The 19,109-nt window shown below is 34.8% G+C and overlaps 1 protein-coding gene across 2 annotated transcripts in view; it reads left to right on the top strand.

Moving 5' to 3' along the window:
- Nucleotides 1-19,109, top strand: part of MFSD14B (major facilitator superfamily domain containing 14B) — a 167,223-nt gene that overhangs the window by 132,003 nt on the left and 16,111 nt on the right. For both annotated transcript variants that reach the window (XM_068553216.1, XM_068553215.1), the window contains 3 exons: nucleotides 3,059-3,121; nucleotides 15,808-15,935; nucleotides 17,688-17,802. In XM_068553216.1, the coding sequence (XP_068409317.1) occupies nucleotides 3,059-3,121; nucleotides 15,808-15,935; nucleotides 17,688-17,802 (306 nt within the window). The remainder of the gene's footprint in view (nucleotides 1-3,058; nucleotides 3,122-15,807; nucleotides 15,936-17,687; nucleotides 17,803-19,109) is intronic.

The following is a 19,109-nucleotide window of genomic DNA, read 5'->3' as shown; positions in this document are numbered from 1 at the left end:
ATACTTTAGGTAGAAGTGGAGAAGAACAGCTGTATGTGTGCGTATGTTTGAATGTAATATATATATACACACACAGATGTTTATTAGCTTCATTGTACTGGAAGTCAATTCAGTTCTCTGAAGTTTCTAAATTTTTTTTTAAGTGATAAGCAAATGCCATTGTATTTTATGTTTACTGTATTCCTTCTCAAGAAAAAAGGTAATATCTTTCTTGAAGTTTCTAGTATAGAAAGATATTTAAAATGAAAGCTTTGATCTTATCTGAGATATTTAATATACTTTTTATCATTAGGTTTACTTTATTATGGTAACAGTTATTGTCTTTTGTAGTAAAATTATTTATATACTTTATTTTAAATTTTTTTTAACTTATCATAGGTTTGGAATGTTGCTGTTTTCAGCTGCTTTATTTTATGAAGGTTTAGTCCTTAGCTTTGTAAAAAAAAATTTATTGACTTGTTTTGTTTTACTTACTTGTTTAATAAAACTTTACTATTTCTTTGTCTTTTTTTTAAATAGGAAAAAGTAGAAAAGTTTTAAAAAGCAGATTGAAAATTTTTAGAGGAACTTCCTGCATCATGGCTCTATTACCCAGAAACAATCTCTCATACTGCCAGAAATTCCATTAGATCTTTTATTTTAATATGCATTTCAGTAAACCCAAGTTCTGTCATTCATACATGGATATGGTTTTGCCAAATTAAAGAGGTTATCTCTTATTCCTAGATTGCATCACCTGCATAAGTGAATGCATGTTTGGGTCATGTTGAGTGTAGAATTGTTTTAGGGGAGGTCAGAGGTGTGGAAGGTGAGGACGAAGCTGGGGGCAGCAGAGAAGCATTGCTGCCCCTTTGACAGAATGAAGACAGCTCTGAGGTTATTGGTGCAGTGTTCACCAGCACTACCCCAACCCTATTGTTTCCCACTGGCAAAAACTGTGAGGAAATCCATGGGCAAGGGGAGGTTGAAAAATATCTGTAAGCTCTCAGCCTTGGTCTGACAGAGTATAATAGGGAAAAAGTGGGGCTAAAAGACAATGGATAAATAACTGGCACACCCAGGATCAGAGGAACATTTTTTAAAATATACTGACTCTGGTGTTTTGTTATTGTACCATATTTCGGTGGTGCATATGACAAATTATTAAACAGTTCTAATATTGATTTGTATTCCTTTTTCTTTAAAGAAAATTTCTGTATCTCTGTATTCTGTGAAATTTGTTATTTAGGGAAGATTTTTCTGAAAACTTTGATGATTTTCTGCTTGAGATATTGGGTGTCCTTCATTTACTTTTCTGTTTTTTCAGTATAGGAAGTAGAGTTCAAATGCCACTAGCTTAGATGATAAATTTTTCTAAACCTTAAAAATTATGTGTTAGGGGATAGATTGGAAGTAATTTCTATGGATACATTTTAATTTCATTTTTTGAAGAACGTGTGGAGATAAACTGTCTAAAGTTAGAATACAGTTGCTCTATCCTGTCCCCCTTTTTTATAATTCATAGGACTTCACGTGCATAGAATTAGATTAATCATAACTCTTTGTTCATGATACATAGATTTCATTGTTTCACTCATGGAATGAAACATTCATCCCCCCTTATTTTATGTTTTATCCTTCTTAGTTTGTTTTTAAAATTTATTTCTATAACATATTTTTTAAGGATGTTTGGAACACCTGTGAACCCATGCATAACCCAACAACAATTTATTTCTGTGTCCTCTTTGCCTGTCTCTTTCCCTGCCTCCCCGACAAAGACAACCACAATTCTGAATTTATTTATTTCTCATTTACTTGATTATTTTCTAGTTCTAGCTCACATTATTATATATATAAACACACAAAGATGTATCTATGTTATTTAATTCTGGCTATTTTTGAACTTCTAAAAAAGGGTATATAACATGTATAATGTTCATGTTGTCTTCTGGGGCTTCAAGCTTTTTTTTCTATTATGTACTTTTTAACACAAGTTATTTTTCTGTTCTCCTGGTAGTGAACATTTGTTTCCAGTTGTTCCATTGTCTATACAGTGCTGCTATAAACATTCTTGTACATGTCCTGGTGTTCACGTGCTTGATTTTCTTTGGTGGTTAAACACTGCTGTATCATAGGTATTCAAAAGTTCAGTTTAACCAGATTTTGCTAAATTGTTTTGCAAAGTGATATACTAATTTAGATTTCTACCAGCAATATATAAGAGATCCTGTGGTTCCAAATCCTGTGGTTCAGATTCTGTCTAAAATTTGGTTTTAGAGTAGTATACTTTTTGCCTTTTAACTGGTGTAATTACGTCTACGTGAATTCAATTACCTCATTATTTTGTTCTGTGTACCACAGTTCTCAGTTGTCATTTTATTCCTTTTTGCCTTCTTTTGCATTGAATGGTTAGGCTAATTTTTCTCCTATTATATTAGAAGTATTCTACTCTATTCCTGTCATTTTTGGTTACCATGGCATTACATGCAAACTTATCAATGTCTAATATTAATATCTTTACTCTCATCTAGGATAATAATATTAGCATAAATGAGGTAAATAAATTTAACACTTTATAGTCATTTACCTCATTTATGCTAATATTATTAAGTATTTTAATTCTGTATAATTGAAAATAAAACCTATAAGACCCATTATTTTTGTTTTGTAGCATCCCTGTTCATTTATATTTACCATTTTCTTTGCTCTTTATTCTGTTTTGCATCTTGAACCTTAATTACATCTGGATTATTTTCCTTCTCCTGGAAGTATATTTTTTATATTTTGGGGTCTTTAAGTTAGTAAACTCATTACTGTAAGTTAGTAACCTATTTTTTGCTAGGTCAAAAATGTTATATTTGCCTTTGTCCTCAAAGGACATTTTAACTGGGTATAGAATTTTAGGTTGGCATTTGTTTTGTTTTTCTCATTATATTGATGATAGAATAGCATGCTCCGTGTCTGGGTTCAGTTGTTACAATTATGAAACAATCTAGCCTAGCCTGCCATTAACAGAGGCAGAAATCTTTCCCTTTAATTTGCTTTTGAATTTGTCTTGATGTTTGTTTGCTTTTTGTAGGTTCTACATGAAACATTTCCTCAACACACATTCCTCATGAATGGTCTCATTCAAGGTGTAAAGGTAAGAACAATTTCTGTGTGGTTCACAGTGAACCAAAGGCAGGAACCCTTAGTAGTTTAACTCTGGAAGTTTAAACGGAACATAGGGAAATGGTTACCGTTAGTAAATTCTGTAAATCAAAATTTTAGCTGGATTATCAAAGTTAAAATAAAATATAACCCAAATCCATAAGGCACTGGTAAGAACAGTACTTTATTTTTATTAGCAGGTACAGAGCAGTATACAAAGGGTATAATTACGTGAACTTTTAATTGCTGTATCAAGAGAATAAAATGGGCAAGTATTAATATCTTCTTTTGAGATAGACTTTGAGATTGAAGAAGAGGAGCAATCAAGATTTAGTTGGACGTATAGTCTTTTGGCAAGGCTGCTGTTCTAGCCATAACTTTCTGAGCTGTCAACTACTTGACTTAATTAGCCTTAATTCATTGTTTAAATTTAATGTGATATTTGTCAGAAAAGCTTATAAATAAGGGGTTAAAATATTATGTTATGTTCCAGTCCCAATTTGTAGTAATGTATATGGGTATAGCATCTAATTTGCCCTTTTCAACTTAGATAATATCAACCTACATAATTTTACTTTGTGCTGAACAGCACACTTAAAATAATACTCTAGTAATTTGCTGAATTCATAGCTTTGAGCAGCATTAATTGTAATAAATACTATTTATTCTTTCCCTATTTTCAAAAAGCATTTTGAGAATGCTTACAATAATAATATAAGTAAACCAGGGCAATTTAAACAAAGTAAACAAGAAGTTTTTAATACTCATTGGGAGGAGGAATATTATCAAGAATCTGGTGTGTGTTCATTTAAGCACCAGTTTGTGAGCAGTTTTTAACTACATGATAAAAGGAAAAACTAAATAAATGAGAGAGGGCATTGATTAAAAATACAACATAAGTTTATCCTTACAGTAGATTCTTGTGGAAGTTAACATGGATCTTTTTCTTTTGTCTTGTGGAGCTAATAAAATGTGTTTTAGTCTGGTTCTGCAAAATAAAACCAGTTAGGTCTGCACCCTAAAGCCAGGTGGCATGCTTATTACACTTTCACTTAGAGACATCCACAATATTATTCTAAAAAACCATAGAACAAAAAGTATTTGGATTGATTCAAGGGCGTGGACAAGAACTTACTTTAACCTTCATTAACCTTCAGTGACTATTGAACTTCAATTTATTGAACTTAAGTAAGGAGTTATATACTTTAATAATTGGCTATTGTTTCTGGGGTGGGGATATAATAAGAGAACCCTAACGCAAAGCACAGCTCTATTAAGATATCTTAATATGGATATGCGCACAATGGAATGAATATGGCTTTGGATTGCTTTAACTTTAAATCTCTGTCTACATCTTATTAACTGTTACCTTAGTCATATAATTTAATCTCCCCTTCATTATGAAGTAATGAGAAAGATAAAAGATCTCTAGTAGGGTGATTATGAGGATTAAATGAGCTAGTAGATGTAAAGCTGTTAGCATAGTACATTCATTCATGTGCTAAATACTCAGTAACTGTTGCAAAGAAGAGTACATAAAAAGCAAAAACTATTAGAAGGAAATCTTGGTGACCATTTTTCTTACCAGTTTGGGGAAAGATTTTCTTTTTTTAGAAAAAGAATTCATAAAGGAAAAAATTGAGTCATTTACATCAATATTTTAACTTTGGTAAGTCAAAGCCACCATCATCAAACTGAAAATACAAATGACAAAATGTTATTGGTAATAGAAGGAGGAATACATAAAAGCACTCTCAAAGTAAAACCATAGGAAAATGACTGATATCCCAGAAGGGCAAAGAAGGGTGTAACCTGGCAGTTTTACAAAAGATGTCAGTGTGAAAATAAGTTTATCACTAATAAGCAGTAAGTCTCAAATTAAATGAGATAATATTTTTACATACACATTGGTAAAAAATTTTAAACTGACAACAGCTAGTTCAGTTTGTGATAAATTGGGTCCCTGTGCACTGTTGATGACAGGATAAATACAGCTCTTCTGGAAGGCAGTATTTTAAGAGTTAAAAATATTCACATATTTTAACAAAGTAATTCCATTTCTAGAAAGTTGTTTTTATCAAATAGAGTTATTCAGAGGTTCGGGTAAAGGGCTATTTGTAATAATAAACATAGAAACTTTTAAAATGCCTTAAAATTAAAAGAATAAATATGTTGTGGTATAGCCATATAATGTAATACAGACATATAAAGAACATGTTTTTGAAGAACACCATGTAATGTGTGAAACAAAAAGGATATACAACTATACAGTATGGTTTCAGGTTTGTTTTGACCAAAATAAATGTAAATAAGCAGGGGGAAAAATGATTTCAAACCTGAAGTTTGAAAGTATGTGGATTTATGGATGATTTTTAATTTTCTTCTTTATGTATTTTACCTTTGTAGATTTTCTGCCATTAACTTTTACTTTGTAAGTTTACTATCATAATGCTTGGAAGAGAAGGTTTAAATTTAGGGTGAGCATCAATAAAGGATGCAAGAGTAACCAGTTCTGTTTTGTGAATTCTCCAGTTTTAGTTTTGGAGTTTTTTGTTTGTTTGTTTTGGTTTTGGTTATTGCAGCAGCTTTATTGAGATACAATTCACCTACCATGCAAGTCACCCACTTAAAGTGTACATTCAGTGGTTTTTAATATATTCACAGAGTTGTGCAGCCATCAGCACACAGTCAATTTTAGAACATTTTCATTGCCCCTGAAAGAAATCCTGTACCGATTAGTAGTCATTTCTCATTTCCCCCTAACCTCTTCAGTGTTAAGCAAGCACAAATCTACCGTCTGTCTCTATAGATTTGTCTGTTCTGGACATTTCATGTAAATGGAGTCATACAATATGTTCTTTTGTGACTGGCTTCCCTTCACTTATAATGTTTTCAAGGTTCACCTGTGTTGTAGCACATATTAGTACTTCATTCTTTTTATGGCCAAATAATATTTTACTGTATGGATATACCATTTATCGGTTGATAGACATTTGGGGTTGTTTCTAGTTTTTGATTATTGTGAATAATGCTGCTGTGAACATTTGTGTACAGGTTTTCATGTGGACATATGTTTTCACTTCATCCTAGGTACATACTTAGGAGTAGAAATGCTGGGTCATATGTTAACTTGAGTTTTTTTTTAATTATGTTTTTAAATTAACTTCTTTCTTAACCCTGTTTCTGACAAGTAATATATGTTCCTCATCTCCTAGACTTCTGACAGATGGGTGGCTGAAGCCATGGACAACAATTTCTTTTATCTCTACACTTACTCCCTTGGTGGTATGGTCAGACTTATCACTTTCAACTCTCAAATAAATACCTTCCTAGACCTTGGGCCGGTACTTCAGACTTGTCTATCCAGTTGCCTAACTGACATCTCTATTTCCTTGCCTAATAAGTATCTCAAAGTTAACAGCTCCAAAACTAAGATCCTGGTCTTCCCCTCCAGCCTGACAAGTCTTCCTCATATCAGTTACTGGTCATGCCATTCTTGCTCACGCCAAAATTCCTGGAATCAGTCTTCTTTCTCTTCCATATCCCAAACCCAATCCATCAGCAAGTTCTGTGATTCTACCTTCAAAATAGAACTATAATCAAAACAGTACCTGGTCCCCTTTCAGTAGAGATCGTGATAAAATATAAGCCAGTTTGTGGCACTCTTCTTAACCAACCCCACCCACACCCCGTTTTCTCCTTTGGTATCATCCCTGTTCTCTCCTCCACTTCCTGCTGACCTTGCTGCAGCCACAGCTTCCTCAGCCAGTGCTTGCCTGAGGGCTTTGCAGGTACTGTTTTTTCTGCTTGCTTTTCCCAGATTTTGGCAAGCTTCACTCCTGAACCCCTCAGCTCTTCACCCAGATGTCATTTTTCAGTGAAGCCTTCACTGACTACCATCTTGAATAATGTGTCCAGTTCTCATCACTCCCAATCCCCCTTCTCTGCTTTTTCTTCAAAGCATTATCTCACCTCTGACATGCTGTATATTTTGCTTTATCTTTATCTTGTTATTATGTGTTCTCATCGCCCCTCCTCTTTTAGACTGGAAGTTTCTTAAAGACGTGGATTTTTGTCCACTTTGCTCACTGCTGTCCCCAGCACCTAGAACAGTTCTTGGCACATGGTAGGCACTAAGTAAATACTGTTGAAATAACATTTCTTTCCAGTCTTTTTCTATGCATTTTTATATAGTCAAGATCCAGCTTACTCAGAGACTTTAACTGTGTATCTTTTTTTTCTTGTATCAGCGGTCACTAATTATATCATAGTAATTTCCCCATAACATTAAAACTACATAAAATACATCCAGCCCCCTCTTACATGTTCCAATATGCACAAATTTCAGTTACCACCATTCAGTTATATAACATGAGTCTCCCAATTCAGCACAATTCAGAATTCTGTTACCATGGTGTATTAACTGTGAGTAGCTGCATAAAATACAAACTGCTGCTAACTCCTCAGTCCACAAAACACTACATAAATAACAGATGCACATCATAACCAGTCACGACGTTTCAAAGTGTTGGTGACCGGTCACTGTGCATCTTAGTTCATGCACATACAGCAAAACATGCCATTGTGTTGCCTCCTTGATCCAGTGATAAACCCACATGACAGTTTACAAAAATGGATCATCGAAGGAAGGAATTGGCCAACAAGGATTAGAATGCAGTAAAGAAATAAATAGTGATAATGCTGGAAGTGGGATTCATACAGAACCTCAGAGGAATTATAGAAGAACCAGCTAGTTGGAGAGACTCTAGATGTGTAGCCAAAGGAACTTAGTGAAGATAAACTTATCAGCATAAATGAGGAAAATGGTTGTGATGAAAAGGATAAAGATGTCCCAGAGAAAGTGATGCCAGCAAAAAGCTTGGACATATATACACTACCAAACGTAAAATAGCTAGCTAGTGGGAAGCAGCCGCATAGCACAGGGAGATCAGCTCGGTGCTTTGTGACCACCTAGAGGGGTGGGATAGGGAGGGTGGGAGGGAGGGAGACTCACGAGGGAAGAGATATGGGGCCATATGTATATGTATGATTGATTCACTTTGTTATAAAGTAGAAACTAACACACTATTGTAAAGCAATTATACTCCAATAAAGATGTTTAAAGAAATAAAATAAAATAAAAGAGCTCTCAGAGATGATATTGCATGACACTGAAAGCATAAAGGATAAATGTTGGACGCTGATCCAAACTTAAAAAGGCATATGACAATTTTCCAAAGCAAAGAAGATACTGTGCATCATACATTATATGACTTACAAAGAAGACAAGCACTGTTCAAATGACTCTTGATAAGTTTTTTACAAAGAAATAAAACACTTTAATTCTTAATGTTTTACATTACAGTGTACTAAGTAAATACTATTGATAGTTTTACTATTTTTTTCATTTCACTAAACATGTATAACTGATAGTAAAAGAGTTTTCAGTGTTCTGACAAAAATTTCTAAATGTCGTAGAATAAATCAGTTTTTCCCATTGATTAAAATCACTTTACATGGTTTCAGCTTGCACATTTTTTTTCAGTCCTGTACTACCATGCAAAGCAAAAACTGCCTGTATTTGAAGTGGTTATACGTATACTATTCTATTGTATGAATATGCCATAATTTATTTATCCATTTCCCTGTATAAGTGGTTTCTGATTTCAAACTACTGAAGATAATTCTGTAACAAATTTTTTAAAATAAATCTTCACAGTTTTTATTGTTTCCTAAAAAAAACAGAGTTGTCAAGGTATAACTAGTGAGTAGAAAAGTTTGGGCATTTTAAAAGATCTTGATTATATAGTACCACATTATCTCCTACAGCAATTGTGCCATTTCACACGTCCAGCAACAGTGTGTGCATCTGTTTCACCATGCTCTAATACAAGTATTACTTTTCAGATCTTCACTAATCTGATAAGCTTGAAAATGATGTCTCAATGTAATTTTATTTGTATTTCTTTGATTTCAAGTGAGGTTGGGGATTTTTACATTATTTGCTGGCTACTTTTATGAAGTGCCTTCAAGTTCTTTGTTTATTGTTTATTTTTCTAATGAGGATTGTTCAGTTCTTTATTTTTAAATGATGTACTTTATTTTATGATAATCCCCTCATTTTAATGATTATTAGTTTAAGTACCTGTTCATCTTAACAATTATAAAGGGAAAAACTCACACTTGATCCCTCTTCTCAGATTTTGAAAGTCCTACTCTCCAAACATTTTTCAATAACATTTTTTATTTTTATGGAATTGAAACATATGGTAGACATTGTTATGTGACTAGCAATAAGAAGTTGTGTTAGCGTTCTCCAGAGAAATAAGACCAATAGAATATATATAAAGAGGTTTATTTTAAGGAATTGGCTCACATGATTGTGGGGCTGGCAAGTCTGAAATATGTAGGGCAGGTTGACAGGCTGGAAACTCAAGCAGGAGTTAATGCTACAGTCCTGAGGCAGAATTCTTTCTTCTACTGGAAACCTCAGATTTTGCTCTTAAGGCCTTCAGCTGATTAAACGAGACTCCTATGTTATTGAGGGTAATACCCTTTACTTTAAAGCTAACTGATTGTAGATGTTAGACCACATCTACAAAATACCGTCACAGCAACACCCACACTAGTATTTGATTAAATAACTCAGTACTATAGCCTAGCCAAACTGACACATAAAATTAACCACTAAAGTATTATAGTTTTGGCTATATACTTCATTGGAAGTATAACCAGACTGAGATGCTGTGGTTTGACTTAGTAGATGAAGTCTAGGTATTACTGCTGGTTAACATGAGCAGATAGAGTGACTGTAATCATTTCTTTTCATGAAGACCAGCTGGTCGAATTGCCCAATGTCTACCTTGAAACTTCTTGAAGCTTCCTTCTTTAGCATGTTTTATATTTAATACAAAACTAGATATCTTCATCAGTGTCCCAAACTAAAACTAAGTGGGCCAGATGCCCAGGGTTGATTTACACCTGGATCAATTGCTATGAAGAAGATGCCTCTGTAGCATGCAGCTTTAATCTTGTCTATTTACAGCAAGGGGTGGGAAAGGCGAAAAAGTAGAAGACCCAGCAATCCATCCCAGGGCTTGGCCACAGAAGTTCACACGCAGTGCTTCTTAGTCTAGACTTGATGGTCCAGTCTGATCAAGGAGATGGCCATGTAGATCGTCTACCAGGACACTCATCCAGGGACATTTAATGTGTCAAGAGTTTCTCTAATCCTAGGAATTGCTGCTGAGCTGTCTCATCCTGCTATTTAATGAATTAAATCATGAAGCAGCACATAGCATAAGCACACAGAGAAACTGTTGGCTGATGTTTCTAAGAATTAAAAAAATAAAAAATAAAAAACAAGATACCTTTAAAGTCCTCGTATAGCTACCCTTTAGGATTACTAAGTACCGAAGTGCTTTGCATACACACACAGTAATTCTTGCTTTCTTAATTTGGACAGGAACTTGGATAAAGACTATCCTTTTAATTATCTGTAAATAAAATTGTTAAAACAACCTACCTGAGAGAGATGACTTCATAAATTTAAAATAGTTTTTTATAACCGGCTGCTAATTTATCCATTTATTAAAACATGTTTAAGAGAATTCACAAGTAGATTAGTACTTTATATGCTTCAGGATAGAGACACTAAAATGTCAGTAAAAAAGAAGTGTAATAATTGGTTTGAATTATGGGCTTATGGGTTAGTCTCAAGTCCTAGAGCCACCTCACACCTGAGCTGAATCCCGCTTCTACTGCTTATGAGACCTGAGCCTTAGGCTAGTTACTTACCCTAATAGTACTCATCTCACAAGGTAAGACATTTGTGTGAAAGGCATAGAACAGTTTGGCGTATAGGAATGCTAGCTGTTATTCTTTCTTGTAATCAATTTGAAGTAATGGCCCTACTACTTCTAAGATTAAGGGAAAGCCTGTGACAGTCTGTTTCTTTATATTTTAATTAAATTTAATTGCACTTTCATATGCTTTTGTTTCTGCTTTCCGTGAATCTTCCCTACATCCATCCCCTTTTCTCCTCTGATCAAAAGAAAACACTCCAGCCCTCTTGCCCATATTGTTCTTTCCTTGAAGTCTCAGGATTACCAGCTGTTCTTAGACCTTCTTCATGCTTCACAAATTCCCTTTCCCGGACTTCAGTTGAACTAAAGTCACTTTGTGTATCATGTTTCTCATTTGCCCTGTTAAACTGATTGTTACGCACCCTGGGAAGGGAAGCTCTGTACTCTGTACAGGGTCTTACTGGGTCCTAGGTCTGAAAGGTGACCCCTGTTTTAGTACTGTTTTTTTATGTGAAAGGATTTGCATTTGTCAGTTATGTAAATAAAAACCACAGTTCCATTAGTGTGAAATTTTCTCTTTGATGTCCTTTTAAGAAGTGAAAGAGATAAAAGTCATTATTAGTAAAATACTGTATGAAAAATCAAAGTGAATGAATATGATTTTGGGGTAAACTATGTCTATATGTTGCAGGTTCCTTGCGGCTTATAAAGGATACTGAAAAGTTGTCATAAGATGCGAACTTTTTCATGGAAAAATGAAAATTTTCAGAAGTAGTTAAATAACTGTACTTTATTCTTCATTGGTACCATTGCTACCTCAAACTCAATTGCAAAGTTAATTAAAATATTTGAAGGAAAAAAAAAAATTTTAGTTTTAAAACTTTTTAAGGGTATTGACCCAATTATTTTAGTCAAATGTTTGCCAGCTGCATATGTTAAGGAAAACTTACACTTAAAACCTTTATGATGGCTATATAAAGTATAGAATTCATGTACTTTTGCTTCACATGAGTTGTATTTGCTATTCTTTGTATGCTTTAAAAAGTTTATTGGATAATTGTATTTAATTGAACAATAAAGCTTTAATTGCTGTTTTGTCAAATTAGAGCCTGTAAGGCCATGTCAGAATTACTGGCCAATTAATGATGCCAGTTGGACCGGGAAGCTAATTTACAAAAGTGACGTATTAACTGTTGGTTAATTTTGCCATCCACACCTAGGCTCCTACACATCATGTTTTATCCAGTATTCGTTGGGCCACGATAGCATGGCTTAGTACATTTGGTCCTCATTTTTCCAGGATTTCATATTTGCAGATCTGCCTACTCGCTAAATTTATTTGTAACCCCCAAATCAATACAGTGCTTTCATGTTCATTTATATATGGCATAAGGAGGGAATTTGAGTTGCCCAACTGCGAGTTTCCAGCTGAGGTTGAACAAGGGGACATTCTCTCTTCTTGTTTCAGGTCTCATACTATAAACATGTCCTTTTTGCAGTCCATGTAATGCCATATATTTTGCATTTTTGTTCCTTTTGTTGATAATTTCTCTGTTTAAAATGGCCCCAAGTGTAATGCCGAAGTGTTGTCAAGTATTTCTAAATGCAGGAGGGCCTTGATGTACCTTATGGAGAAAATACTGTGTTAGATAAGCCTCATTCAGACATGAGTCATAGTGCTGTCAGCTGAAACTTCATTGTTAATAAATCAACAATATACATATTAAATAAGGCATCTTTAAACAGAAACACACATTAATCAAGGTTATGTATTGATCAGTTAATGAAACTATGTGACCAGAGGCTTGCAGGAACCCAACCTTGTGTTTCCTCTAGCAACAATGGTTCCGTGTTCTTTAATTCTGTGAATAATGAGAATCAACTGTATTTGTGTTAAAGGCTAGGGCCTTGATGTCAGTCTGGTTTTAATTTTTAAACATTTTGTTCTCATTTGCAAATTGTGCTCTGCATCTTTAGGACTGATGAAGTACTTGCCTAATCAAGGTACAAATATCCTTCTCAATCTACTGTTGTAATAATGTGGCCTGATAGGATCTAGGGCTAGATTGGGTAGTGAAGATGTAACTCTGGGACAGAAGAAAGTCTTTAATTTTTAAGAAATACAAGTTTTCCAAAGAGGCAAGTATTTATTAGATTGAATTTTAGCATCTTAATAAAAATATAGGTTCTCCCAGAGGGTATTTTCAACATCTGTTGTCACTGAGAATTTGATTTAAATAATAATTATTTAATGAATAGATTAAATTACAACTTAAATCCAGAATCTAGATAACACTATCTTTTATCTGTAAAAACTACATTATTTTAAATAAAACTTCAGTGCTTGGCCTTCTCATATCCTTTGTTTTAATGGCATGCATTCCATATCTTAAAGCATTGTATGAAATCTAAAATCAGAACTGTCCAAAAAGTTTTCCAGGGTTCTTTGTGTTTAGAGTTTTTGTTACTGTTTTTGTGGTGGTTGTTACTTCTACTGCCTTGTCCTCTTAAATTTCTTTACATATTTTTCTTGACCAGTTCTATACTACCCAAGAACTCAGGCATTTGATATTTTTAGAGAATTTTAAAGCAACGTAAAAGATTTTCGTTTCTAAAATTTATGAAACTGATAGTTGCAGGTTGTGAATTTAAGCCCTGCTTCTGCAGTCATTTAGCTCTTAGTTAAAGGAGGTCATTTAACTGTCTTGATGCAAGAACAGACCAAATGCCCTGGAAATCCACTGTGGCTTATAAATTACAAGGTTTGATGCCTGGGTATGGATTAATATTTTATTTCAGAGGAGCCAAAATGCTTTTCTCCTCAACTTGCCTGCCCTCCATTGAGTCTTCTCTCACCTCCCCTTACATCAGTTTACCTGTCCCCTGGCCCATTGGCTCTGGGTTTACTAGTGGCTGATAAGGGATTAGAATCCTATTCTTTTTCTTCTCAGCCATGTGACCTTGGAAACTACTGTGAGTTGATTTGCTTTTAAAAGTTCTATTTAGTTTACCAAACCTCTTTGAAAGCCCTTATTACCAGACCCTGTGATAGGCATCAAGGGTACAGAGAAGGAAAGAAACCATTCCTCTGACCTTAATGTCAATTTCTAATCCAATAGAGAAGATAGACAAATAACAAGTAATTGTAATAGAGTGTTACAGTTATAATAGAAGCAATATGTACCAGGTTGGGCGGGGAGGGTTGTTTGTTTTGCACCCCTCAAAAACCAGTGTGATTAATTCTGTTTGAGTAGCTAAGAAAATAGATAGAGGAAGAGGTGCTCCTTGCTTGGAGTTGAGAAGAATGACTAGTAGTTTGCCAGGTCCAAGTGTGGGAAGCATACAGGCACAACAAGGGCCTTTGCAATACCTGTTGGCAGAAAGGAACACGGTATTGTATATGTTTAGAAAACTAAGAAGTATTGTATATAGACAAAGCATAGAGGATGTGTGTTAGGTGCTAGATGTTGGAGGATTCTATCTGTATGCTATGCTGAGGAATTTTTTAAATGTATTATGAAAATTCAAATACACAAAAGGAGAGAATAATGTAATAAACGCCCATGTACTTATCACCTAGTTTCTGTTTGTAGTATTTAAAAGCAAAGTTCAGACACTCATTATTTCACCTATTAAATACCTGCTAAAGAATTTCAACTCTGCACAGTGGAGAGTTTTAAACAAAGGATCAGAGAACGGAAGTCTGCAGCTTATCAAGGTTGCTCTTGGGGGTATGTGGAGGACAGATTGGAGGGAACTAGGACCAGGGGCAGGAGACAGTTAGAAAGCAGTTTTATTTAAATCCAGGCAAGAAATGCTGAAGAGTGTCACACAGCAGGGGATGGATAAAGAGAAATCATTACGAGAGAATGGTCTGAAAAATCGCCTTGGTGAGTGGAGGGATGATGGGAAAGCTTTGGACAGCTTCTTAGCAAATATGGGAAGTGTGGGTGTTTGGTCAGGTTTATAGGGAACAGTGTGCATGTTAAATGTCAAAGTAGGGAAGTCCATTTGGCTGTAGGCACAGAGCTCAAAAGAGAGATTGCAAAGCTGTTCATAATGTAGGTGGTGGTGGCCAAGTGTGCAGACAGAGCATGTAAAGGGAGGATGATAGCACCAACAGGGTCTGAGAGGCAAGCCTGTGGCCACCTCAAAGGACCCTGATTTCAAAAAGGAAATAGATATGGAAGTGACCAGCCAGCAGAGTGACTGGCAAATTGTGAGGAAGTGGTAAATGTGAGTTTCTTTATTTTCTTTGCTTATGTGTGGTGTTCTTGCTTCCCCTTAGCCTCAACTCTTTTTTCAAATCTTATGCAACTTGCATTATCTCTGTCCTAAGTTCACCAGGCAAATACAGCTTTAAGTTTGATGACAAGAAAATCTGCTTTTCTTATGGACATTTAGTATATGCATACTTATCCTGCTATCCCTATTAGTTCATCCCTTTGAGAGCAGAAGGTGTGTATTCATTTGAGTGTCTTCATTTCACCAGTTAATTTAGAGCTTTGCACATGATAGATATGCTATACGTATTTATTAAAATGAATTAAGTGTCTGGCTTCTTTCCATACCCTTGGTGTGTGTTTACGTTATGGGCCAACTGTGGGTGTATATATTTTACATCACCTCTCTTTTCCAGTTTCTCCCAGAAAACAAACTCTTATCCCTTTCTTCCCTCTCAAACAGCATGCTTAAAAATTTTGGTAGGATTTTTTTTTTTTAATGACAGGTTGTATTTAATGTTTCAAATTACTCTGTTTTGGAGCCACTAAAATGAATTGGAGCATTTAGAAATGCATTTAGAAAATAAGAATTACAGGTAGTTGTGGGATCACATTATAAATCTGACCTTTGCTTCTGCTTTCTTCTCCAGGGCCTGCTCTCTTTTCTGAGTGCCCCACTCATAGGTGCGCTGTCTGATGTGTGGGGAAGGAAGCCCTTTCTCCTCGGCACTGTCTTCTTCACCTGCTTTCCAATTCCACTGATGAGGATCAGTCCATGGTGAGTGGCTAGGTCCTCCATCATGACTGTCTGTTTTGGATCACCTGTGGACAGTACACCTGCAGTGTGCTTTTTAAACTTTGCAAAGCAGTTGTACCTGTGTTTTCATTTGAACTCTTCGGTAATACTGAAAGCTAGTAGGCAGTTGCCATCATGCCCACCTAAGTTCTTCACTTAGGTGAAGAAATAGAAAGAAAAAATGTCTCTAAGGGCAGCTATTGTTGCCATGAGGTAAGTTACAAGATTGGGTCCTGGGAGGGGGCAGACAATCCCTGTACTCACTCAAATGTGACTCATTTGACTTTGAAAATGTGTTGTTTTTGTCAGCTCATTGCTCTGGGGCACTGACATGAACATAGTTTATATCAAAAGGCAGGAGTCACTTTTTTGTGTACTGTATTAAGACCAATAGCCTATTCTAAATCATAATGTGAATTTTAATTTGATCGCATTTTTTCATGATAAATAAGGAGAGAATAGTTAGCATGTAACCAAGGCTATTTAGTTAATAAAAATGGGTTGGAATTTGCACCTGAGCAGTAACTTAGTTTTTCTGGAGTACAGAGGATGGTATTTTGGCCAAAATTCCTGTTGCTGAGATGCTATTCCTATGTGAAGAACATACTTTAGAATGGAGGGTTTTTGTGTTTCAGTTTCTCGGGGGTTTTTTAAAAATGCGATTAATAGTTTCGGAGGGGGGTGCTCATGTGAAAATACTCTCATTTGATTATCTGATAGGAATTTTATGTCAACATTTGTCATGTTCCAAATGTGTTGGCTATCTATAATGAATCATTTTATTTCCTACCAGATGAATTTTTATAAAATACTTTTTGGTATTGAGTCTTTCTGTCCAAGAACAAGTCATGCTTTTCTGATGAATTAGGGTTTTTTTTTAATGTCCTCTCAATACCTTAAAATTTTTTTCTTCAGATCTTTAAATGATTTTACCTCTTCTCTTCCAGTTTTCGTGCTGCTGCTTCTGCTACTTGTGTAGACTAATGAATAATGTTAAATAAAAGTAATGATTATGGACCTATCTACCTCATATATATGAAGGAAATATAATGTTTCATCATTGAGTATTAAGCTACCTTTTGGGTTGAAAAATACTTGTTCCTATTTTATTTAGAGATTTTCTTTTTTAAAATCAAGGTTGAATGTCAAATTTTATTTGATGCCTTTTGCATCAGTGGAGATCATTTGAATTTTCTCCTTAGATCTACCAGCATGATGAATCATATTAATAGATTTCTAATATTGAAACATCCTTACATCCTAGGATTAAACCCTACTTTTTGTTCTGTGAGATTCTGTTTGCTAATATTTTAACTAGATTTTTTAAGCATCTATGCATATGATAGAAATTTTTTGTCTTAATTAAATTAATTTTTAAAATGCTTCCTGCTTTTGTGTATATGTATTTTTCTTAGCTAAAGCTAGGAAGTTTAGAAAGTTTTAATTTCTGTTCTGGCTACCTTTAAAAGTATAACTTTACTGCATACCCTTACTCTTTCGTGTTTTTAAACTGCATTTACTAAAACCCCTTGAACAATGGCAAAATTAGTATGTTTCTCCTTCCTCTCCATCTTGATTATAATTTTATTAGTTGTCCTCTATATCTTTAAATATACATGTATTTTTTTAAATTTATTTTTTGGCTTATAGTCTTTACATGATATCTTTGGCTTTGGTTATAAAAGTGTGTATACACTACCACTCTCATGGGTGTTTAAAATAATCTTTTTATAGGTGGTATTTTGCAATGATTTCCATGTCTGGAGTCTTCTCAGTCACGTTCTCTGTGATATTTGCCTATGTAGCTGATGTTACTCAGGAGCATGAGCGAAGTACTGCTTATGGATGGGTAAGATAATAGATTGTTTTTTAATCAGAGAAATAATGAACATTCTACTAAAAATTCACTGGAAAGTGAGATTTTATTAAAATAGTGTTAAATATTGACTTATGTAAAAGAAAATCCAAAGCAATTGAAATAAAAAAGGAGACTTATGAGAAGTTAAAAATAGCAAGATAGAAATTGCTAGTAATTTGTTTTCTGGTTTTAGTGTTGGAAGATTGGCAGGATGTGTTGAGTTGTCAGTTGCAAAGTTTTTTTAAAGTTGGTTTGATTTGTTTCTTGTTAGCTAATCTCTTGAGGAACCATAAACAGTAAACAGGTGCTACGATCATAAGTCTCTGTGTACCTAATTAGAATTGGAGAGGTGATAAAACCTCAGCCATGTTAATCCATTATTACTCTATTGCTAGTTGTGTGACTCAGGCACTTATTTGGGACATGGTACTACAGAAAAAGGACTACATTCATTCAGCAAATAATTGCTGAGTGTATAACAAAAGTTATAGGAGACCTTTTTTGGGTAATTGACAATCATTTCTAATTTTCTTAGGCAAGATAATGGCACTGTGGTTATGTAGGAGAAGAAAGACCTAAAGAAGATGGCAGGCTGAAGCCATTTAGGTCAGAGTGTCACAACTTTGAAAATTACTTAAGTGGTTCAAGGGGAAAAGATGGCAGGCAAGCATTTGTGGGTATGTGTTCAATGTGTGAACCTCTTGGGGTAATTGGGTGTGGACAGGAAAAATTTTCCCTTCTTCCCTTTTAGGTTCTTTGGCCAGCATAATAATTAAATTGACATAAGACAGATTAACAGGAGAAAAACAAATTTAATTTCATATGTATGGGAGTCCCACAAAGATGCGAGATACTCAAGGGAAGTCAGGCAATTGAGGCTTATATACCATCCTGAGCTAAGGAGAAAGAGGGTAGGGGTCTGGGGCTTCAAAGGGAAGGAAGACAATTCACAGGAAGATGAGGAGAGCAAATATCTGGTAAACAAATGTTTGCCATTCCATGCAGATAAGTCTGATATAAAAAGTTATCTTTACTATTTGCTCTCTTCCTGGCATAGGCCTCCTGTCTAAATTCTTTTAGGCTGTTAAGAGAAAGGTAAAAAGCTTTTCCTGAGTTTCCTGGGTCTTAATTGCCTTCAGCTAAAAACAATCCACATGCCAAAGTGGCACATTTTGGGGTGGCTTATTCTGCTCCCCTTCAGCGTGCATTGTGCTCTTCTCTCAACTTTCCTGTGTTTGAAATGTTTATAGTAAGAAGATGGAAGAAGAAAGATGATCTGGCTGGGTTGTTGAATGTTT

The sequence above is a fragment of the Eschrichtius robustus genome, chromosome 10 (genome assembly GCF_028021215.1).
Source record: "Eschrichtius robustus isolate mEscRob2 chromosome 10, mEscRob2.pri, whole genome shotgun sequence".
In the NCBI taxonomy this organism is placed as follows: Eukaryota; Metazoa; Chordata; class Mammalia; order Artiodactyla; family Eschrichtiidae; genus Eschrichtius; species Eschrichtius robustus.
The sequence above is the reverse complement of the archived record's forward strand: the minus strand, read 5'-3'. Positions and strand labels throughout refer to the sequence as shown.